The sequence below is a fragment of the Rhinoderma darwinii genome, chromosome 6 (genome assembly GCF_050947455.1).
Source record: "Rhinoderma darwinii isolate aRhiDar2 chromosome 6, aRhiDar2.hap1, whole genome shotgun sequence".
Lineage (NCBI taxonomy): Eukaryota > Metazoa > Chordata > Amphibia > Anura > Rhinodermatidae > Rhinoderma > Rhinoderma darwinii.
Window position 1 is genome coordinate 134,990,565 of NC_134692.1, and position 25,206 is coordinate 135,015,770.

Sequence of the window (25,206 nt, forward strand, 5' to 3'; positions counted from 1 at the left end):
CTATTCCGAACAGAGGGCAGCAAGAGGGTCACTGAGCAGGAGGCTATACATCGTTTTCTATCATTTGTTTCATGTAAAAAGCTGTGTAAATGCTGCCAGGACTGAGCTTGTCAGTCCTGCGTCCCCCACCAGTGATTGTATACAGGGGGAGTTGTCAATCTCATACAAGGAAAGTTGTCACCATGTGAGAGGGGAGAGCAAGACTCACAAGCTCTTGCTATAAAAGGTAAACTAATATATATATATATATATATATATATATATATATATATATATACACACACACATATATACACACACATTCTATGTATCTATATATCAATCTCCAAAGTTTACCCCCCCCTCCATGACTGCACCTATACTCACATTCATCACAGTAGCTGTTTCCACAACAAGGAATGACAACTGCGTCGCTCATCATGTCTTTACAAATCATGCAGAGCAGCTCATCGGGGATGGGGTCTTCCTCCTCAGAAGAGGACGACTGAGCATCAGGAAGAAACGGAGGCTTTTCTTTCTTGCCCATAGCATACGCCACGCTGCAATACAAGGAGGATGGTTTAATATAAGGCCGCCATGAGTTGGCGCTCGCTCTCCTTCATTGACATCCTGCATAGAGACACTTACGCATCAATGGTTGGTATGGCATATTTTCCAGTGTTGGTAAGCATAGCCCCCTTCATATTGGGATCCTCAACCTCCACCATAAAACTGCGCGGAATACCCGTGCTCTTTTTTATCCTGGGAGTAGACTCAAAACTTTTGTCCTGAAGAGGAGGAATATCAATGGTTCAATAGGAAACATAAGCAAAGGCATCAATACAACAAAACTAGGAGCAGGTTAACCATATGAGAGCTGGAATCGGAGCTATAGATTGATAGGGAGGTAGACCGCTCCAGGCATGCATTTCGTGTTTTTCTAATATTTCACTATACTTATAAATCTGATGTACTTGGCGCTCAATTTGACCAAATGAGCTGTGCAGCAGAGCGCCTGGTTGGTACCACGGTTTTAACCCTTAAACCACCAGATGGTTGAGTGATCCCCATAGTATAGACTTACCCCATTAGTAGGACAGTTCTTGATATAATGACCGGGCTTTAAACATCGAAAACAAGTGTATGATGGAGGCGGTGGCCCCAGAGGCTTCTTCATGTAGCTAAGAAAATAAAAAAAGACGGAAAACACCATTGTTACCTCAACCCCCATAACATTGTCTGTTCGGAGACACGTGGGCGAGAACGATTGCTGTGAACTTACTTGCTAGGGTCATAGTCATGGCCGGACTGAGACATCATTGCTCTGATTTTATCCTCTTCGGAAGCATTGGCTTCAGCCAGGTTGGCGGTCTGTTTAACCGGGAATTGTTTGGGGGGGGGGGGGGGAGGAGAAAAAATGAGTCAAAACAGAAATGAGGACGCGGAAGACCCAAACACAACCAGGCACTCACACATTCAATGCTGTCGTCTATGCTCCCAAGTCCCAGGTGAGCTGTGGGAAATGATCAGGCTCCTATATGCAGAAATGACATTACCCCCTGTAACGCGGACGACCGTCAGCATTAGAAGGGTTAAAATATTTAGGCCATGTTTATACCAGATTGAGAATTTAAGTATTATAGTCAACGTCTTACATGGGGTTCAGCATGCAGTGTGTTAAATGGCAAAAAATGATTCTCTGCCGGCGTGACCCGCATAGGAAGTCTATGCAGAACTCGTCCGACAGAACAGAAGCAAAAAAGATCAATGAGGTGCCGGGGTGTACAGCTTAGTGGTAAAAAAAAGCCAATGAGTAGGTGCGAGGCAATGACAATCCTTCACAGCAGTAGAAAACAAATCCGGTTATCCACAGACCGTCTGATGTAACTTCCAGTGTATTGGACAATTATCAATCTAAAATCCCCAAAAAAGTTTAAAAAAAAAATAAATAAATAAAAAGTTCTGCTGATCCAACCCATCCACCCCCCAACATTTGTAAAACATGTCCTTGGTACTGACAGAACTACAATGCATACATCTCCCAGAATGCAATGCAGCAAGTTAGTGTTATAATCTTCGCTAACATATCACGGGGTTTGACAGTCGGCACAATAACGACCAACGCTAGTAACTCTGAAGTGAGAACAGCACAATGTAAGTAAAGCGAGGAGGCGATTGTAATGTGTCGCTGCGGAGACCACGGAACTGCTTAACAATAGTCACATGTGAAGATCTATATTGATTAGAATATACAGTTTAGAGCCACATTACAGAGGACATTAGTGAGTTACTGAAATAGCCACCCCCCAAAGGGTTACCAGAACGGCTCCCTTTAGCTATGGGAACAATGCAGTAACGACAAGCACGCTGTAGAGACCAGACATGACTAATATACAGTAACGGGCCCCCTTAGGTTCAATAATTTGTGAAAATTAATTTCTTAATATCTTTATAGTGGTCAGACTTCCGCTTAGTCTTTATATAGCATTGAAATCCCTGCTTAGTCAAATGATGGTGATTTTACAATGAAATCAATAAAACAGTATGCAGAAAGCTCCCCCTAGTGGTGGCTGCAAGCATCTGGAATTTTATCATTTAAGGCTTTATTCACACAAACTTATTTCACGTCCGTGTGCTGTCCGTTTAAACGCCACAGCACACTGACCAATGCAATTCAATAGGACTAGTCTCGCATGCGTAAAACGCGTGTCTGTTGCGCAATCCGTTTTTGCAGGAGAGACTCATTGATGTGTATGGGTGCATGAAAATCACGGACAGCACACGGACAACATCCATGTGCTGTCCGTTTTTCATGCATCAGTTGGTAAAGAAATTTAGAGGAAAAAAAAAATAAATAGTAAAACCAGGAGGAGAGACACTGACGCAACATGGTCATATGCATAAAAAATGCTTTCTGCAAAACGCAAATCAGGCACACATGTGCGAATAAGGCCTAACCCTAACCAGGGCATTAGGAGCTCTGAACGAGAAAAAAACCCAAAAATAATTAATGGTGGTGAAGAGTGGACATTTACTTTAAAAAGGGGGCTATCCCACAAAAAGGATTGCTGATCAATGGACAGAACATTTAAAACTCACAGCTAAAATGTATATAAAAAAAATATTGTATGTTTTGAGAACTTTAAAATCGGCGTCAGTATCGCCCACGAGGAGAATGCAGCGGTGCCCTCTGACAAGTAAAGGAGAAGACTGCAAATAACATGGCCACCTCGCAAGGGATTCGTGCACAGCACCGAGCTGGAGCTTCACAAATCAGGCTAATGGTGCATACATGACCACAACTGCTGGGTGCACTAGGTTGGCCGCAGATGTCGGTGGTCAGGAAATGCCTAGGGGGCGCTACCAATCACACCAACGTAAGTTATCCCAAAAACACAATTAAATTGCAGAAATGTCCTATTTTCACATGTTCTGTCCATGGATTAGTAATGTTCATGTAAGATACCCCCCTTTCAAGCAGCATGATACAGAATACAGACTGTCATAAAGCTGCCCTCTTCTCATCAGATGCCTCCTGGCTCTATAGAGTGCAGAACTGGCGATTTGAGTTACCCCCTAATAAATTCTGCAAAGTGGCTCCAAATAAGAAATTATTGAAACAATTACTTCCGTAGTCTGAGGTCAGTGCAGACATAGCCAGTGGTCTCCCCCCTACCCCCCCCCCCCCATGTTATAATGGTTGCACCAATTTCTATTTTAAGGCCTGTTCACATCTGCGTCGGGCTTCCGTTCTACTTTTCCGTCAGGGGAACCCATGAACGGAAAGAGACGGAAACCATAGATTCCGTTTGCATTACCATTGATTTCAATGGAAACCATCGCTTCCAATACTAATGGTTTCCATCCATTTGTTTCCCTTTTTTTTGGTGGAAACAATAGTGTAGTCGACTGCGCTATTGTTTACGCAAAATACACAGAAAACCATACGGAACGGAGACAAAACGGAAACCATTTGCAACAGAAGCATTACCATTGAAATCAACGGTAATGCAAACTGAAAGCTATGGTTTCTGTTCATGGGTTACCCTGATGGAAAGGTCTGACGGAACCCACGAACAGAACCCAGACGAAGATGTGAACAAGGCCTTACTTGTGTATTTTTTTTTTTAAAATATATAAAAAAAACAGGTATAAACATGGACTAGTTCACAGCAACATGGGGTGTATGCCTCCAAACATCTCTAAACGTCACCGAGAACGCGGGCCGTGGCTAGAGGATAGATGGTAAGTAGAACTTGTTCCATTGTCAGTATCAAATATTAACCGGCACACAGTGGATGGGCTCCGCATTCACTCACAAAACAAGCAAACAGTTCAATTTTTTTATTACAATAAATATAAAAAAAGTTACATTTATGGATATGAACGTTGAACATTAGACCATTTTTTATGCATCACACAAGTATTAACTATTAGTAAAATCGTAGGAATATAGCAGAAACGTAAGAGCATAGATACATGTATCACAAGGAATAGGTGCAAGGACCAAACTAAATACAGAAAATTCCTTCACTAGTCAAAAAAGGACGGAGGTTATTGCCACAGTGTATTCTCAGGCAAACATTCCAGCATTGCGGAGCGATAATCATAACATTTCATGGCAACACGATGGCGAGTGTCCATCAAAACCCAGCACAAGAAAGGTTAAAGTCCGTCAAAGACAAACGCTAAACCAGATTCTCTTCTGTAGTTTTAAGTCTTCAAAGCTTCCAAAAAAAATTTTTTATAATTAATTTTTTTCCCAAAAACATTACAAGCGAAAAGCCAATGTCTTCTCGTGAAGAACAGCTCAGTTTCTTCTTCTTGAGACCAACTGGTTGGTATAGCGTTGAGGCATATTGAACTTGGCAAATATCCCTTTCCAAAATTGGAGATTTTTTTTTTTGTGAAAATACTAAAAAATTAAAAACCTGCAGCGGTCGAGGTAACTTTAGAGAATACAGAATAAAAATGCTAGAACGGCAGAAGGCTGTAAAAAAAGCAAGTGAACGGTAATACGTATACATATACCTTAGCAAGCTGGGCCATAGATATAGATGCAGAAGCGTCATCAATCTGTTTATGGAAAATTAAATAAAAACGTTCAAGTATTAAAAATCTAAACACAACGTCAATTAAAATGTTCTACAGTAATGACAAAATCTTTACGGTCATATAGGGATTAAACATTGACATAGAAAAGCCATGACATACAGCTGCGTCCATATACAGAACTCAAATCAGTTTAGTGGATCAAAAACAAACAAAAAAAAAAAAAAACACGACTTCATGTAAAAACATAAAACTAAATGAAAACATGAAAAACATTTGAGAGTTTACAAAACGTCATTGAATGTACATTGTATGAATGATACACTTTATCATGTAGGATTGGTAGAAATAGAACTGATAAAGACCGCATCACCCTCGTGTATGTAGAATACGTAGAATGGGCATATTGGAGTTTACATGGCATCAGAAAATATAATAAAAGGAGCAAAAAGTGATTGAGATGTTGTATTTTTCTAACATTTACATGTGTAGAATATCCAAGAGCCGGAAGGTAGAGGGATGTGACCATTGATTATAGATGAACCACTTTCTGCCACAAATTTGCCAAAAACCACAAGGCAACATCAGTCCTATACTAGGGTTCGGCTTTGCTGAATAGATTGGAGCAGAGCTGAAATAGCAATTCCCTGATGTAACCAATATCCACATTTGGTTATGGGCATATTTTGTGATTCTCCTTGTGAAGAATTTTCCTGTTTTTATCTGATGGGATCTCAATATATTTTGATCCCTATGATCGGCGTATGCACAGGGAAAGCTTCCGCGGCACACGCACACACCAAACTCGCCAGATCCCCCTAGGGTGTCCTTTTGGCATCCACCGGGCTGACATTTGGTATAACTTATTATTTTAGCTGTATAGAAAAAGGGGAGGTTGACCACACTTTAGTATAACGCTGGGTAGAAAATTCAATGAAAGGTTAGAAGAGACCCGGACGTGGCGCTTTATACATATTTTCAGACTATAGTTTTCTCCTGTAACTAAAAAGGTACGACCTCCGCTCCAATGAGAGAGGGGAAACAGCCGATATTGTGCTGCCCATTGACAAGAATGGCAACATTTCTAAAGGGCAGATGTGCCCATAACCAGCACCAATAATTAAAGGGCAATCGGCACTAGTTTAAAGGGCCTTAACAGGGGCCAATGTAAACTGTATGGGGACAAACGATCATTAGGCCCCCATACAATTCCCATAATATCGGCAATACATCAGTTTATACAGGGAGATGCGCTGCAGACGACGATTTTCAGGGCAGCATAAAAGATTAAATCAGCCGAACAATCGCTTAAACAAGGCAATGATCGGAAACCAGTGTTCATACGACCTCGTTTGCCCAATCACTGGCTAAATTGGGATGGTTAACTGGATACAATTGGTCTAAAGCCACTAATTTCAGCAGACGTCAGGGGAAAGAATAGGAAGGTTGGATTTCGAGATGCTCCAGTCTTTGGTCCTGGGGGAGATAAGCGGCTACCAGAGGTGTCTGACTGGGGTTTATTCTCCTCTACACGTGTGTATGGTGGAGTCAAGCGCTCTGGATACAGCTCTCATATTTACATGTATGATGAGGATTTCCCAGTCAACCCCCACGAATACTCCTCCTGGCAGCCCTGCTGTATTATCAGTTTCCTTGGGGAATTGTTATCAGATCATCAAGAAACTGACATTTATGCAACTCCAATATATTCAGCAGAGTACAGACTTCACTTGTGGCAATGATCCGCTTAAGAGGATTTTAAGCAAAAATTTAAAGTTAGTAATTGAGAAAGTAAATGACTGAAAAGTGAAGAGAAATTATTGAAACTTCAGTCTTGTTGTGGCGGCCATTTTTGCAAGGAATTGGAAGTTCCGCCATATTGGGTTTCGGACTCCTCTTCCCACCAACCATCATTTTGTCTCCGAATGATCTCTGTATCAGTGACCGTTTTAATATTAGTTGCCGAGAAAAAAAAAATTTACTTCCAAAAATGGCCAACAAAAAAAAAAAAAAAAAGAAACCTCCCTAAAGCAGGAAATACAATAGTGGGAAAACAAATGGCAGAAAAGGGAACGCTAATAATGTGCATTCGGCATGAAAAGACCTTAGTTATAATTGGAGTAGTTAATTGTGCATTTAGAAGACAAAGAAATAGTGTCCCCAAAATTATTCAGAGGAAATCCAAAAATATTTGGAGACATTTAAAGGGGGAACTGGAATTTTAAAGGTCAATATGCCAATCATCTGGAGACCAGGGGGAAACTAACATATCTGAAGATGGGATAACAAAACCAATGTGTGACCCCCAATTTGTACACCAGATTTATAATACTCGGTCTATTTTTTCTTTAGTTACCTGTCGATGTGACATGACTAGATGATCGATGCAAAATAAACTTGACTAGAAATAACCCAATATATACAATCTGCATATCAAGGCAGAGGAGACTGATCAGCCATAGAGCAGAAAGTCTGCATTGAATGTACACGATGTGTTTGGGAACGTCATTGTCGCCATTCTTACACTTTCAGTAGCACAATTCCTCCTGCAGAGTCACAGCAAACAACTAGGAGCAATTCTGCCAATGAAAGTCTATCAGGGAATCGCAGATCATCCAGCTCCATATTATGTCAGGGCTCGTACACAGCTGATTACAGCTCCATGCACAACCCAGATAGTCAGTGCCTAAGACCGGATCCCATCCTGTGAGAAGTAAAACCACCTATGGTATGGGAAAGGGGCAGAATTGGACGGCACCAAATATACAGCTCGTGCCTGGAGCTGCAATGTGTATTAGCGAGAGCCCCAGCAGCAGGACGTTCCAATATAACATGTACATAAATTGTATTGATCAGACTCGTCACTAGATGTTATTTGTGCCCTGTGGACAGTCACGTTACTGCTGGTGGAGGGGCTGCACCCTGCACTTTCTGCACAAGCTGCTGTGAGTCCATCTTAGCAAATTCTTACAATGCCAATTGTGTAGGAAGTGCGGGAGACGTCCACTCCCAGGCAGTAGGTTTAATGGTATCTGACAATATCTGAACGATAAAGGATGTATTCAGATCGGCCAGTGTCAAAATCCGCACGCATTTTACGGCAAATGTACAATTTTTTGGCCCCACTGTATTAAACATGTTTCACCTGCAAAAGCCATGCAGCCAAAAATAGAGTTGCAAAACTGCACCAACTCATGGTAAACCACGTGGGGTTATTGACAAGGCGGCCCGACACCCTAAGGGTTTTCTGACCAAACATTTGAGAACATTTATCAGACATGCGTCACAGACTGGTGGAGAGACACCCTTTTACATGATTTCAGGGGGGCCCCCCACCAGTTTTAGGACATGCATGACACTAAAAATCCTTCGGCTAAAACGCCTATAAGGCTCCATGCACATGGCCGTATTATGGTTCTGAAGTGTATTTAGCAGTAATATGGCAGACATGGAAGCCTATGGGGCCTAGCGTACCGCAATATGCCTCTAGCATGCTCCATCAAAGGCCATAATAGGGAGATATTCTTCCCTAGAAATAATGCTTCAAGTAGGGGGAATACCACCATGATCTGGTGCTGTACAGAGCAAACTGAGTACCTATGGCTCTATAGTATGGATTCCATGTTCCGCCATACAAGACTCTGCCGTGTGCATGACGCCTAAGGCCGTGATCACAGGCATGGACTGCCGCTGACAGCCACCCGCATTTTCGGCCGGTGCTCCCATACAAAGTATGGGCGCACGGTCCATAAAAAGATCGGACATGTCCCATCTTTTGCGGCAGCTTTCTACGGTCCGTGGTCAATAGAAACCAATGGGTCTGTAACTGCGGACCGCAGTTACCGACGAATTCTACGGTCGTGTGCATGGGGCCTTAGAGCAACATTATGCAGTTAATGACATACATGACAATCCTTCGCTATAACAGTTACTAATACATACATTTTTAACATATCTGAAACCTTCCCATAAAGTAAAATGTCCCGATACATATCTGGTAGTCAATTTGCAGTTCATTTTACAAGTGTTGACTGGCGATGTACCAGATTTGGGTGTTACGGCTCAAAATTATTGTGAATTAGCAATCAGAAATTATTTAAGAAAACAAATATCACAGAATTGCTGCAGCAGTTTTTCAATTACTCTCAAATGCAAGACATTCCAAGGAACACAAACGGCTAAAAAAAATGTAATTTTATTTTATAAAAAAAACATGTGACTCATTTTATACACATGCTAACAAAAAGAAAAAAAAAATGTCAACTTAAATGTAGGGAAACAGAACTGCATAGGAACCGTCAAATACTTGCACAATAATGCAAATACAATAGCCACTCATGTCAACAGGTTAAATCAAAGTTAAAATTGGGACAGCGATACAGAAAATTGTTCTTAATTCTAATATCATAAAAGCAATACAAATAAAGACTTGTATGTTTTATCTCAATGCTAGAAGAGTTAACTTATGTCCACACAATACAAGAAGTATCAATCAAACATGCGGAAGTCAGAGAATGACAGATGAACGTTTAGTAAAGTGGCAACTGGGACGTTACTGGAAACCATGTACTGGTTCAAATAAACTGGAGCATGGATGTTGGTGTACTAGAGGCATCTGGCGGGGTATTATATGAGGTGGCGGACAGACCAACCCCACTGAAAAAATACTGGACTCTTGAGTTAGCAGGAAGATCTGCAATCCAGTCGGCATGGGTTCTCTTTAGGATGGTGTCACCAACTGGCACCACTTAAAAAGGAGTTTTCCCATAAACACTGATCGCCTATCTATAGGATAGGTGATAAATATCTGATTGGTGGGGGTCCAACCACGAGAACGGGTTTACCTTGCCTTTCCTAGGAGCCCCATAGGAATGGAGCGGCAGTGCACATGCTCGACCACCGCTCTATTCGTTTCTATGCGGCTGTCAAAGAGATCGCTCGGCCGTCCCATAGAAAATGAAATGAGCGGTGGTCGAGCATGAGAACTACCGCGCTATTCCTATGGGGCAACCTGGTACGGCAATGTAAGCCGGTTCTTGTGATTGGTGGGGGGGGGGGGTCCTAGTTCTGTTGGTCCTGTGGGTAGGTGATAAATTATTACTATGGGAAACCTGTTTAACAGCAAAGTGGTCATCATGGGGCAAGAAGGCGGTTCTCCTGTCGAAGACAAAACCATTCCTAGTTCTAAGGCGTCACGGCTGCAGCAAATGTCATGCGGCACCTCTTGGCTTTGCCATGGGCATATTTGGTAATTAGAGGATTTGCACAATATACAGATTTTACAGTATTACATTTATACAATGAGAGAATTTATTCTCATATCGCAAACATGGAAAATTCTACCAACAGGGAAACAATTTGCTGATCTGAGGCACGCTACTGTCGGAAGAGTGATCCAGTGAGTGGCCACCCAGCTGGTCAACTTCAGAACTAGAAAGCATTACAGCCCTACAAGAACCCAGATCCTGTTCTGCTGGATGTACTTGGTAGAACTATCGTAGCGTCAGTACCATAGTATTCAGTAGCATAATATGGAATCTGTTCTTTAAGAATAAAGGCAGCCAAGATCTCTGTACTCATACAGAATATGTACAATTTGTATGTATACAAGTATGATATGTATTGTTATAAGTGGCAGTGCTGTGTACTCCTGGTCAGATTTGCTCTGGAAGATGGGGGGGGGGGGGATTTAGCTTGATTTAATCTTTCTTTGTATTGGGGTGATGTGTTGTAACAAATGTTTTTTTGTTTTTTTTTTTTGCAATAATAAAAATGTACTTGATACAAAAATGAATAAAAGGCAGCTGGAAAGTTACATCTCAATTGGTGATAAATCTTTCCATTAAAATGTCCTTGGACCAAACACACTGGTGTGAATACGGCCTGTGATATATGGTCAGCTGCATTTCCCGGACCGAACACAGTGCAGGGAGCCGGGCTCCTAGCCTCAGTTATCTATGATCCCCGCAGAACTACTGTCCTGCACTGAGAACACGATTACAGTACAGGACAGTTTTCCCGCAGCGAGGCAGGGACTCCTGGCGTCATAGATAACTCGGAAACATGGCCGACATGAGGACCGTGCATCACAGACCGAACACGCTCGTGTGAACCCGGCCTTACACACCTGTATATTCCAGGTGCCAGACAGAGAAACGACACTAAATGTACCATAGAGGAAGAAGAGCGAATGAAGGGGTGGACAAGACATGGAATTTAGGCACTGCAAAGTAAATTCTAGGAACAAAAGGACAATCCTTGACAGAAGTGGGGATCAGGTGAACATAGTACTGGATAATAGCACCATGGATATTTCATGCAGATTTTCCAGCAGCAAATCCAGTGTAATACAGTACCAGCAAAGTAAATGAGATCCAAAGTAATCTCATCTACTCAATACGGAAATTTAAGTGTGTGAATTTACCGGCGGTGCGTATTTCAGAATCAATTTATCTTGCGTTTCCGCCTCAAAATTATGTCTGACAAGTTTGGGAAAAAAAAAAAAAAAGGGCACCAAAATCCACACCTCAAAAATGTATTAAAAAAGAACAAACAAAACTATCTTCATTATGGAGTACAGGTTTTACCTGTAGAATTAACTCCAGTTTTGAAGCGGATCTTCCGCATTATATTCCACATCGTGTGCATGTAGCCATAGAGAATGTCCCCCCATCTGGTTACACAAACACGATTAGACATTAAAGTTAAAGTGTCTCTGTCACCACATTATAAGTGGCCTATCTTGTACATAATGTGATCGGCGCTGTAATGTAGATTACACCAGTGTTTTTTATTTAGACAAACGATCATTTTATGATTTTACAAGTTATGACCTATATTAGCTTTATGCTAATGAGTTTCTTAAACTGGGCGTGTTTTACTTTTGGGCCAAGTGGGCGTTGTACAGAGGAGTGTATGACGCTGACCAATGAGTGACCAATCAGCGTCATACACTTCTCCCCATTCATTTATATAGCACATAGCGATATAGCTATATCACTATGTGCAGCCTCATATACACCAACATTATTGCAGTGTCCTGACAATGAATATACATTACCTCCAGCCAGGTCATGATGTGTATTCAGAATGCTGACACTTCTGTAGCATCTGATATTTACAGCAAGTCAAGCGTAATCTCGCGAGATTACGATGTAACCGGTCATTTCAAACGAGATTACGCTTGCCTTGCTGTAAATATCACTGAGACGCTACAGAAGTGATCAGGATTCTGAATACACATCACGTCCTGGCTGGAGGTAATGTATATTCATTGTCAGGACACTGCAGTAACGTTATAGTGTGTTTATGTGGCTGCACATAGTGATAGCTATATCGCTATGTGCTGTATAAACTAATGGAGAGAAGTGTATGACGCTGATTTGTCAGCGTCATACACTCCTCTGTACAACGCCCACTTGGCCAAAGTAAAAGACGCCCTGTTCATTAAGAAACTCATTAGCATAAAGCTAATATAGGTCATAACTCCGCCAAAAATGATCGTTTTTCTAAATAAAAACACTGTTATCTACATTACAGCGCTGATCATATTATGTACAAGATAGGGCACTTATAATGTGGTGACAGAGCCTCTTTAAGGGGTGTCCGGGCACTGTTTTTTTTACTACTGATGACCTGTCCACAGGATAGGTAATCAGTATATGATCGTTGAGGGCCAACACCCAGACCATGCACTGATCCGGTGCCAGGAGGCAGATGATGCAGCAGTCGGTGTTTGAAGCAGATGGCTCCAATCCCTGTATGGCGACCGTGCTGCAGAACTGCAACGCGGCTCCTATTCACTTGAGTAGCAGCACTGGTGCAGTAGGCAGCTGTACTGTGACTGGAGCCATCTGCTTCCATCACAGACATCCGCTGCCCAGAGGCAGCCGGAGAAGCTGATCGGTGCAGAGTCCAGATGTCGGACCCCAACCAGTATGAAAAAAAAAAAAAAAGTCCCGTGCCCGGACAATCCTTTTAAAATGCATAAAATCCTGCCACGCAAGACTCCATGCCCCTTCTCTGCCCAGAATTCATGGATTATGAACAATCTAACAGATTGTTCGTTATGGCCACGCAGCTGGACAACCTGTGTCTTCAGTGGGGGCCAGATGTGGCCCTGCACAGCCAATAAGCGAACAAGATGCTTAATTGACAAACAGCCCCCCCCCCCCCTAATCAAGATTCCCTTTAATGTGAAGCTCTAGCTTAGAAACACGTTGCATACGTTATGGCATTGTAACCTGAGCAATACCCAAATAGATAAAAATAGCTCCCTTTGCCAGCAGAAAGCATGCACGATAATCCTGTAGGAGTGTGACTCCTGCACCCAGTTATCCTCATTTCCACAAAGTCAAGCGTCGCCATAGGGTCCACCAGAGTATGGGGGGGAAAGCCCACAGTTTTACCTCAGGATGCCCTAACAGGACAAGTGGAAAAACTTGTCCGAACCAGACACCTTTAAAAGAAGCCTGTATTCTGTAAGTGGACCATTAGGGAGGGGAGGCTACTACTACATACAAAACTCTGCAAGAGCTCATTTAAAAGGAGCACCTGTCATTGCAGGCGACTTCAGAATAAGCTGCTATGTACACATGAGAAACAACACTATTTCTGACTATATGATTGTATCTGCGATTCTTAGGCCCCATGCACACGAACGTGTTTTTGCGGAAGCAATTCCCCCGAAAATCCACGGGAGAATTGCAGCCCCATTCTTTTCTATGGGGCCACGCACACGACCATAGTTTTTAACAGTCCGTGCATGGCCCGGGAACCCGCACTGCAGAAAGAACAGGCATGTCCTATTACGGACAACTTCTGCGGTCAGGGCTCATTGAAAACAATGACGGCAGCCATGTACATGTCCCGCGATTTGCGGGCGGCCCGCGGCTGACAGTCCGCAGCCGGCCGACCCGAAAATCACAGCCGTGCACACGGCTACGGTCGTGTGCATGAGGCCTTAGTCTTCTGCTCTGCAGGCTGTCAATGGTCTCTGAACTCTGCTCTAGAGGGAGAGTAGACTAGCTGCTATGCACAGCACAGGAAAAAAAAAAGATCCTGCTCCCTGATCTCACATACACAGGAGGACATTATACTGCAGTACTAAGCAATGTTGCTTGGATTCTAGCTCTGGGGTGAGAAAGTAGAATACTTCCTAAAAACGGATTGCTCAGTACAGGAGGCTGAGGGGGAGAAGAGTCTGATAAGTGGTGGAAGAGGCGTTTTCTGTAATAAAATATATTACAAGGTTTCTTATCTAGGCTTGTTCTACTGATTTATAGAAAGTTAGTTATGGACAGGAAATTTAAATAAAATATGATATAATATGCATAATTTTCGTCAATGGAACATTTAAGGGAAGCTCCACTTTTGGACAATGCCACGCTTCCGTTATCAAAACATTGATCAATTGCTCTATCAACAGAAACCAGGCAGAAGTTCTTTTGACACACAAGCCTCTTCCCCGCGCCCGTTCAGAATACTGATCAGATACGCAGAGCGAGAGCAAAGCCAACTAGAAGCCACGACGCTGTGACGGATCAGTCATAACAGACACCCGCCGCTCCGTCCACTTATAAGGGGTTCCGCCAAAGTGAACGTCTCTTTGAAGAGAAAAATAGCACTTCACGCGTTGCTATTTTTCCAGTCAGGAAACAATCTGCAACGGAGCCTCCAACAGATGTGAACATGGCCTTATCCTCATTAAATCTTTAACTAGAACAGGCTGCGGTGTCCTAAAACAAACTGCAATTAACACGACCCTCCCATCCTGCTCTACAGTACAGGGGCTGTGTTTGGAAATATTTTATAGCAAAAGTTTAGCCTACACAGGAAAGTTTCATCTCTACATGCAAATTCGTTACTGGAAATGTCAGCTAAAATAGTTGGGGGTGCACCATACGGATTTGTAGTCCTATGTAGATGTAAGAAATAAAATGACTTGTGACATGTCAAATATGACAGACAATAACAGCGCCACATTTTAGTGTAGGGGAAAAGTGCAATGAATAAAGTTAGCTGTAAACTTGGTATAGATTATAGTTACAAACACTGCAGCAAAGAATATTTCATATAGAAAAAGGCAATTCAAAAGTCTGAACCATTAAAAACAATACAAATGTAATAATGTCAGGTAGAAGTATAAACATTCCTTTGCAAAAATGTAATTTTTATACTCTGCGAAAAACTACAAATCACATGGAATACTTTATTGCAGTAAACAGTACAAATATTGTAGTAAAAAACACAACAGAACATGACATCATGTTCACAAAAGTGACCGATCATACAGACGGTACAAGGTCCTGTGTAACAGGATAGAACTGAGCATTCAATATGAAATACAGTGGCACAAGGAGCACGCACTTTCACACAAAGTGCTAATCATTAGCAGTGTGCAAAATACATAGTATTCACAATTCAAAAACTGAACAGAAGAACTTCAATGGAAAAAAAAAAAAAGACCAGGTCAGTGCCTGCAGCCTAAAAAGGCTGGAGAAAAAGAGGTATAAGGAAAAAGGGTGATTGTGGGGTTACATACTGATTTCGATGTTCCACTCACGGGCTCAGCACGACTTCTGGAAGGCAAATCGAAAGCAAGAAAAAGACGTAAATTAGTATTTCGATATGATGGCTCTTGTGCAACATCAAAAAAATTTTTTAGAAATATATAACCAGCCATTTTTATTTACATGATAAAGTGGTATTCTTATAGCAAATGGGTTTTCCCCACAATGAATATAACTAGGATACAGTATGCAATCACTTTGATAGTTAGGGGTCCAACTGAAGGGCCCCAGGGCTACTTAAAGAGGCTCTGTCACCAGATTTTGCAACCCCTATCTGATATTGCAGCAGATCGGCGCTGCAATGTAGATTACAGTAACGTTTTTCTTTTTTTTTTAAACGAGCATTTTTGGCCAAGTTATGACCATTTTTGTATTTATGAAAATGAGGCTTGCAAAAGTCCAAGTGGGCGTGTATTATGTGCGTACATCGGGGCGTTTTTACTTCTTTTACTAGCTGGGCGTTCTGACGAGAAGTATCATCCACTTCTCTTCAGAACGCCCAGCTTCTGGCAGTGCAGACACACAGCGTGTTCTCGAGAGATCACGCTGTGACGTCACTCACTTCCTGCCCCAGGTCCTGTATCGTGTCGGACGAGCGAGGACACATCGGCACCAGAGGCTACAGTTGATTCTGCAGCAGCATCGGCGTTTGCAGGTAAGTCGATGTAGCTACTTACCTGCAAACGCTGATGCTGCTGCAGAATCAACTGTAGCCTCTGGTGCCGATGTGTCCTCGCTCGTCTGACACGATGCAGGACCTGTGAGTGACGTCACAGCGTGATCTCTCGAGAACACGCTGTGTGTCTGCACTGCCAGAAGCTGGGCGTTAACGAACAGAAGTGGATGATGCCGATTCGTCAGCATCATACACTCCCATTCCGAACGCCCAGCTAGTAAAAGAAGTAAACACGCCCCGATGTACGCACATAATACACGCCCAGTTGGACTTTTACATTAAACACGCCCACTTGGACTTTTGCAAGCCTCATTAGCATAAATACAAAAATGGTCATAACTTTGCCAAAAATGCTTGTTTTTTAAAAATAAAAACGTTACTGTAATCTACATTGCAGCGCCGATCTGCTGCAATAGCAGAAAGGGGTTGCAAAATCTGGTGACGGAGATCATAGCTTTAAAGGCTTAAAGAGGCTCTGTCACCCACTTTGTCAAAAGGGACCTCGTTCTGATAGTCCTTGGGATCGGTAGGGGTTCCAGAGGTCAACAATGTTATGGTATACCCAAACTATAAACATTTGATAGAACTACCCCTTTAAGAAGGTGAGGACATTTCGCTGGGAGTACGGCCTCTGCGAACTCCTGCTGTTCCAACAAAAACAGCAGAAAATGCCTTTGGGCCTGTTCACATCAGCGTTTGCTTTCAGTTGAGGGGTTTCAGTCGTGGAACCCCTCAACAGAAAGGCAAACGGAAACCTTAGCTTCCGTTGGCATTACCATTGAGATCAATGGTGAAACATTGCTAATGGTTTCCGTTTATCATTCCAGCAAGTTTCTGTTTTTACAGAATAGCGCAGTCGATTGAGCCATTGATTGTCGAAAAAACGGAAACCTGCCGGAATGGTGACAAACGGAAAGCATTAGCAATGTTTCAGTCACCATTAATATCAATTGTGATGCAAACGGAAGCTAAGGTTTCTGTTTGCCTTTCCGTTGAGGGGTTTCACCTGACGGAAACCTCAGACGGAACCCCCTCAACGGAAAGCCAACGCTGATGTGAACAGGCCCCCAAGTCAGTTTCTCGACACTGCAAAAACTATAAAGCTAAAACCACCCGTGGTGGATTATTTCCATGAAAAATCCACTCAATCTTACAAATGTTATTGCAGATTTGCCTTCTCCTGCAGAAAACCGTGCAGATTTATCACTGCAGAGTTCATCTAGAAACTTGGGGGGGGGGGAATCAAGATTTTCCAGTCAATTTAAATCTGCAGCCGCAGACCTTGATGCGGATCCACAGGTTAGTCCGCAGCAAAATCTGCAATACTAGATTGGCTTCAAAATCCATAAGAAATGTGAAAAATCTGCAATGAATTCGCAGAATTAACATGCTGTGGATTTTAAAGTCTGCACCGCAGGTCAAATAACGTACCGAGAACTCTACCATGCGTGAACTTATTCGAAGATTGTATAGAGTCTACATTTTCTGCAAACCTAAGGGCTTCTGGCTGCAACATCTATACAATTAAGAATAGACTTGTGACAAGAAAAAAAAAAAAAATAGGCAACATTGGATTTGATAGTCATTTCACGCAGACTTGTCAGGGCTCACGTAACCCCAATATCAGAGGGCAGCATTACACAGACAAGATCTGCTTTTGATCACAAACCACATAGTAAATGGTAGTCTAAAGTGCGCCTGTTCACGCTGGTATAATGAAAGGATCCAAAACGAATCCATCAGGTAGACTTTTAAAACCAGGTAGGATAACACCGCAGATGGTTGTGACCATCAGTGGCAACAGAAACTCTGCAGAATGGAAAAGCAGATCACGATGGAAGAGTCAAGTGATCCGGAACAGATACCAAAGAGCACCAGTTCTGTCGAAATCAGATTTTTTTTTCTTTATAAATCATTGATGTCAATAGATGACGGATTGAGGACAACGGCTGGGTAATTTATCAACAGTTTTTCAATCAATGTAGATCAGTAGCAGAGCAAAAAAACCACTGCCAATACAGCTGATTTGAACCCACAATAAGGCTCTGTTCACATCCGCGCTAGCAAACAGTCAGTCAAGGATAATTAATTATGCGTGATTTTTTTTGTTCAAAAGTGTCAAACCATGCGGAACCCCTGATGGAAAGTCCCAACGCGGATGTGAATAGAGCCTTACAAATACCTTCCATAATACAGTATAACACTACATACACCGTCAGAGAAAATACAAACAGTCATTGTAGCTGGCTAACGATCAATACCAAACTACAGTTCTGTACAATGGCGTTATAAACACGTTACAGGAGAACTTACATGACATATGTCTTGGTTGTGGTTTTCACTCCTCCAATGGGAATTCTCCGGACAATGACAGATGAGTTCTTGGGAATAAGAGCGGTCTCGTCTGTGTACTCTTTAAAAAAAAAAAAAAAAAAAAAAAAAAAAAGGGCGGATAAGACAAGTCAGAAAGGAGGGGGGGATACAGATAGTTAAATTGTAAGAGATGACTGCAGTGCATGGAAATAGTCTACAAACTTTGAAGGCGCAAAAAAAAAAAAAAAAAAAAAGAATAAATCTGCTGTAGGTTTTCTTTACCCTAGAGGGATGTACGCAGCGACTATACAAGCCTCACCACAGCACATCCAGATGTGGAGATAAACCAGAGGCATACCTTTTTTTGTTGTTGGATAGAATAGCGTAGTCTACAAAGTTATTCCATCCTCAAGAGTAAAACGTATACCAGTCCGACGGAGGCCAAAAGGACACTCTCGGTTTCCGTGTGGCTAACGGAGCCCCATGGAGACATTTAGCACGTACGCAGGTGGATTTCCCAACTTACATGCTAGATGTAGAGGCTAAGGCTACATTCACAAGACCGTGGCCAACCTCGGATGTGAAAAACTGCAGTTGTTCATGTCCAAGGTGCACCCGTGCGGGACACGTTATCACGCATCCCCCAAAGACTAGAGTCTACGGAGGAATGCGTGAAGCGCAAAAAAATAAAATAGGACATATCCTATTTTTTCACAGACCCTTCACACACTCCATTGAAAACGGTCGTGTGAACGGCCTCGTTGAAATACATGAGTTCATGGGACGGCCGTCACACTGACGTGATACACGCTCGTCTGAATGAGCCCTAAAACAATGTAAACCGGGCTTAAATAATAAATAGTTGGAGTCAGGGTCTCTGGCACTACTTTACGTTGCCCTCTGATAAGGGCAGTATAACCTGGTGACAGATTCCCTTTAATTTTACAGTCTATGCAGGGGATTTATAGCTCGATACTAGAAAAACTGAACTCAGATCGCTATTAAAATATATTAAGAAAGTAATGCAAAACATAATTTAGGAGAATACACACACACACACACACACACACACATATATATATATGGAGTTTAGTCGCTACTGAGTGTTTTAAAGAATCATGTGACCATTACATCCAATCAGGTAAATAAGTACACAATGTTAAAGGGGATGTATCACCTAGATTTTTTTTTTTACTCGTTAGGAACAGAGTGGAATAAACGTTCCTGTACATGATTATGGGGGCAGCCGCTATGATAGCAATATTTGGAGATGTGCTTTACAGCAGCCACATGGACCACTGGAAACAATAGTCTAGAGCGGACCATTGACTTCTATGGTAGTCTTCTAGGCATGCTCTGTGAGAAGGTCACTATGCTGAAAGGTGGAGGAGGGGAGCTGCCCCATCACCTATTGTCAATGGTGGCTCCTGTGGGGTCTATATGGAGGCGTTACCTTTCATTGTAATCCTGCCTGTGATAATGACTGCCCCCGAGTCATCTACAGAACAGGAGGCTCAGGGACCAAACGGCAAGATTTCAGTTTATATCTCTCCCAGCAATAAATCCAGCAGCACGCCGTTAATCAAGGTGAAAAAAAAAAAGTGGTTTATTGTGCCAACATGGCAAGTGCAACGTTTCCGTCCCACCTTGAAAAAGATCCCAAGGTGGGACAGAAACATTGCACTTGCCATGTTGGCACAATAAACCACTTTTTTTCACCTTTATTACCGGAGTGCTGCTGGATTTATTGCTGGGATATCTACATTGTCTTTGGATCAAGACTATTAGCTGGCACCCTTTACTATTGGACTATTCGGTTTGAAAACAGAGTGCTGCTGTCTCTCTGCGGATACATATATATTAATTAAACATTAAAAAAAAAAAAAAAAAAGCGAGGAATCAGTCAGTCCCTTGAGACCGAGGTAATGGTTGTAATTCTCTATTGAAGGTCCCAGTACATTCACTCCCTTTCTATTTGACCATGCTGGAAAAGTCACTATACACGAGCTGTATCCTGAACCCTCGATAGAAATCCTACTAGATAAGCCTAGATCATAGAAAGCAGCAGCTGAGGGAAGTATGCACCGCAGGGGCCTCAACAATAGCTGGCCCAAACCCACCAGGACGGCCGTCACAACACAGGCAGATCCAGACGATCGACAACAGTTCAATAGTTAATGACATCACATCCCACATTGTCTAGATGCAACTCAATCTACATTATAATAGGGGGGGGGGGGCATTGACCCAAAAAATAGTGGGTCTTGTTTACACATTAAAGGGAACCGGTCACCAGCATTTCACCTATTAAATTCCCCTCACCCGTCGCTGGCCGCTGCAGTCATAAGTTTATTGCAGTTATCCCCTGTCCTAAACGCCTCCTCCGACCGTAAATAACGGTCTTCAAACATTTTGAGCTTTTTTTTCCAATAATCCAGCAGTCTCATTCGTTCCTCTATTTATGCCAGCCCACCTCCAAAAATGACCCGCCCTGAATGCTGTCAATCAAAAGTAAGAGGAGTATGTGATCGCAACACAGAGCGTCTTGCAGATGCCTTATACTCTTACAAGCTCGTCCTTCTCCGTGCACAGCGACAGCAACAAAGGCCTGAGAATGTCTCGATTTTAGTCGCGTGTAATATATATATATATATATATATATATATAAACTTAAGAAAATATAACAAATAAAAAAAAAACATTGCATCAAAATAATTCTCATTCTGTGTGTGCTGGGTTAAATTTTGTGACTTACGGGAATCTTCCCCAACCCCAAAGCACCACGCCAGATTCTTCTACTAAATTAAAAGTAAGGAGGCAGGGTAAACCCTGAAAGGATTGAGGAATGAAGATATGACTAAGGCCTCATGCACACGACAGTAGTGGTGTGCACGGCCCTAATTTACGGCTCGTGCAGCCGCGGAGTGTCACCTGCAGTCGCAAATCGTGGGCCGTGCATTTCTATGGGTCTGGACTGCAATAAGGCCGTAATAAGACCTGTCCGCTCTTTTCGCGGTCCAGGCTCCTGGGCAACACACGGACCGTGGAAACCAGTGGTGTACATTGGCCCATTGAAATGAATGGGGCCGCAAAAAATACGTTCGTGTGCATGGGGCCTTAGGCAGTTTTTCCACATCCGAGATGCACCCGTGCTCTGCGCAGTGGGATGCGACTAGTCTATGGAGGGATGTGTGAAAAAAATAAATAAAAAATAGGACATGTCCTATTTTCTCACGGACCCTTCACACGGACTGTTGAAACGGCTGTGTGAACGGCCACATTGAATTATATAGGTCTGTACGGACAGGGCGGATATGCTGTGTAGAAGCATGCAGCGTATCAGTCCTGTGTGCTGCAGGGAATTCCGGGCGAAACACTACAACAAAGTGGGAGTTTCACTCAGGTCCGCTGCAACCTGCCGGCCTGCTAGCAGACAGCTGCAGCCTATGATTCATCCCAGGAAGCTGTGCTAGAAGGAAGGAACACAGACTTCTGGGTAAGTATCAGGCTTCTTTTTCCTGAGTTGCATTTTTGCGGCGAGATCGTTGCAAACCCATCACAAAAAACACAACTGCTATTTTCTGCAGGATTTAGCTCCCCATTGAATTCAGAGGGGAATTGCCACAACAAATAAGCGTTTATGCAAATACATTTAAATAAATTTCTGCTCCGCAGGTCAATTTGAGTGTTTTTCTGCTTAATATTTACGCAGCGTGTGGATGGGATTTGTTCAATCTCATTCACTTTGCTACTGTGTTGTGCTACATTTGCAACGCAGAAATTCCACAACGTGTGAACAAGCCCCTATGATTAACATACGGTGCAGGAACACTAAAAAGGTACAGCGCCGACTTAGAAGATAATTATAGGTCACAATGAATTTTCACCCACTACCACCAGGTATTGCTGGTTGAATAGGTCAAATGCTGGTGACAGGTTCCCTTTAAATACAGAAACAATTAGGGTATGTTCACCGTTTTACGCCTCGAATTACGCCCCTAATACGTCTACAAACATCTGCCCATTGCTTTCAATGGGAATTAGGATGTTCTGTTCCCACGAGCCTTTATTTTACGCGTCGCTGTCAAAATACGGCGCGTAAAATGACGGCTCATCAAAAAAAGTGCAGGACACTTCTTGCTGTTTTTCATGGACTATAGAAAACAGCTCCAAAAACGTACGTAAAGACGCCATGAGAATCGCGAGCGGCTTAAAAAAAAAAACGTGCGAAAATCAGGAGCCGTTTTCCCTTGAGAATAGCTCCGTATTTTCAGATGTTTTCTGCTAAGCGTGTGAACATACCCTTAGTTTTCACATGGACAGACAGTTTACTTAAAATTAGGGCTAAGGGCCTATTCACATCAACCTGGCTTTAGTTTAGGATTTCCGTTCATCTGTTCCATCAGAGGAACAGATGAACGGAAAGAATCGCTTCAGTTTGCATCAACATTGATTTCAATAGTATTTTTTTTTGCTTTGCCTCAGTTCTACTAGGTTTCCATTTTTTTCACGGAAGCAATAGCGTAGTTGGCAGCATATTGCTTCCGTGAAAAAAACAAATACAAAACGGAAACCTAGCGGAACGAAGGCAAAAAAAAAACCAAAAAAACAAAACCCATTGAAATCAATGGTGATGCAAACTGAAACGATGCTTTCCGAAAATCTAAAAAACGCCTGTTAAATCTGTCAGTGTGCGTTGCATTATGCATCAGCCTGCTTTGCGAGTGGCATGTGTTTTTTTTCACGCACACGCACTTTTTTTTCCAAATGTAATTGATGCGTAAAACACAAACAGCACACCGGTGTGCATCAGTCTGCTGTGCGTGGTTTTCACACACCCATTGACTTCAATGGGCGACTAGGTGCGTGAAAATACAACGATATAGGACATGCAGCGAGTGTCAAGCAACACATGCTGCGTGAAGAAACAACGCATGTGTAAATAGCCCCATTGAAATCAATGGGGCTGTGCCTTGTTTCAACGCACAGCACACGGACGAAAATCACGCTAGTCTGAACAAGCCCTTAGGGTCAGTTCAGATGGCGGATTTTGCGTGGCAGGTCCAGTGCAAAATCTACTGAGGGAATTATTACTGCCGCCAGCAGGAAGATTCCTGGGCGGGATCTGCCAGAAGATTGGGACGCACGATATCCCCCCCCCCCCCACTTGAAAAAGAAGCATCTGACACCCATTGAAATTAATGGGAAGTGGAATTTTGCAGTGGAGTCTGCTGAAAACATTCCACCGTGTAAACAGGGCCCAAGAGTGGTTTTACACAAGCAGATTTTTATTGTACGGAGTGCCGACGAACAACAGCATGTCAAACAGCGCTTGCTTGCTCCATTACACGGAGCAATGATTGGGAGTATGGGTATGATCATCCATACAGTTTGCATATTGTTGACAAACTAACATTTTTAGGGCGTCATAATTGACACAATTCGCTGCCAAGTGAGAATTTGATCGCTTTTAGTTTGATCACGGCCATGATGAGTATGTATGAGGCCTTTATAGTACAAGCTGTGGTGGGATTTTTGAGCCAAACAGATGTGAATCCAATAGAGGGAAAACAAATCTTTTCTCTACACATTTCCGTCTTTTTGGATCCACTAAGGCCTCATGCACACGACCGTATTTTTTCCCACCCGTAAATACGGGTCCGGTGTCACACGTATTCAACCCGTTTTGCACCAGTATTTACGAACCCGTGCCCGTAAATATGGGTCCGGTGTCACCCGTATTTACGGGCACGTTTTTGGCGGCAAAATAGCACTGCACTAATCGGCAGCCCCTTCTCTCTATCAGTGCAGGATAGAGAGAAGGGACAGCCCTTTCTGTAATAAAAGTTAAAGAAATTGATGACGTGGCAGTCCATGTGACCGCTGCAGCCTGTGATTGACCTGTGATTGGCTGCAGCGGTCACATGGCCTGAAACGTCATCCAGGACGTCGGGCCGGATGTCGAGAGGGACGCGTCACCAAGGCAACCGGCGGGAGACCGGACTGGAGGAAGTTCTCTGTAAGTATGAACGTCTTATTTTTTACAGGTTTATTCTGATCGGTAGTCACTGTCCAGGGTTCTGAAAGAGTTACTGCCGATCAGTTAACTCTTTCAGCTCCCTGGACAGTGACTATTTACTGACGTCGCTTAGCAACGCTGCCGTAATGACGGGTGCACACATGTAGCCACCCGTCATTACGAGAGCTCCATAGACTTCTATGGACTGTCCGTGCCATTATTACGGCCTGAAATAGGACATGTTCTATCTTTTTCAACGGCACGGGCACCTTCCCGTGAGAAAACGGGAAGGCACCCGTCGCCAATAGAAGTCTATGAGCCCGTTATTACGACCCGTAATAACGGGAGTTTTACGGTCGTGTGCATGAGGCCTAAACTGCACGTTTGATTCCAGCTTCAAGGGGTCGTGTCAGGATAAACATTGATGTTATTAGAATATTTGGAGTCCACATTGTCGGCTCTTTTTAGTAAACAGCTGTTCATGCCTCCCAGAGCCAAGACTTAAAGGGGGTTTCCATCTGACATATCCACAGGATGTGTCAAATGTCAGGTATCTCTGGGACCTGCACCGATCTCTAGAACGGGGTCCCCTAAAC

General features: G+C 42.9%; 1 protein-coding gene and 1 long non-coding RNA gene across 5 annotated transcripts in view; one reads left to right on the plus strand and one right to left on the minus strand.

The window, feature by feature from the left end:
- The window catches only part of LOC142655870 (uncharacterized), a 67,412-nt gene extending 56,580 nt beyond the window's left edge, over window positions 1-10,832 (plus strand). The window contains exons 3-4 of one of the 2 annotated variants that reach the window (XR_012849563.1): window positions 4,129-4,224; window positions 10,381-10,832. This is a non-coding gene — a long non-coding RNA (uncharacterized LOC142655870). The remainder of the gene's footprint in view (window positions 1-4,128; window positions 4,225-10,380) is intronic. The other variant, XR_012849564.1, reaches the window with a different exon arrangement.
- Window positions 1-25,206, minus strand: part of RBBP6 (RB binding protein 6, ubiquitin ligase) — a 42,497-nt gene that overhangs the window by 11,537 nt on the left and 5,754 nt on the right. For 2 of the 3 annotated variants that reach the window (XM_075830508.1, XM_075830509.1), the window contains exons 2-8: window positions 18,592-18,691; window positions 15,575-15,611; window positions 5,011-5,055; window positions 1,262-1,350; window positions 1,064-1,160; window positions 628-767; window positions 367-539 (exon numbers count right to left, since the gene is read on the minus strand). In XM_075830508.1, the coding sequence (XP_075686623.1) occupies window positions 367-539; window positions 628-767; window positions 1,064-1,160; window positions 1,262-1,350; window positions 5,011-5,055; window positions 15,575-15,611; window positions 18,592-18,691 (681 nt within the window). Of the gene's footprint in view, window positions 1-366; window positions 540-627; window positions 768-1,063; window positions 1,161-1,261; window positions 1,351-5,010; window positions 5,056-15,221; window positions 15,612-18,591; window positions 18,692-25,206 lie in introns of those variants that run through there. The other variant, XM_075830510.1, reaches the window with a different exon arrangement.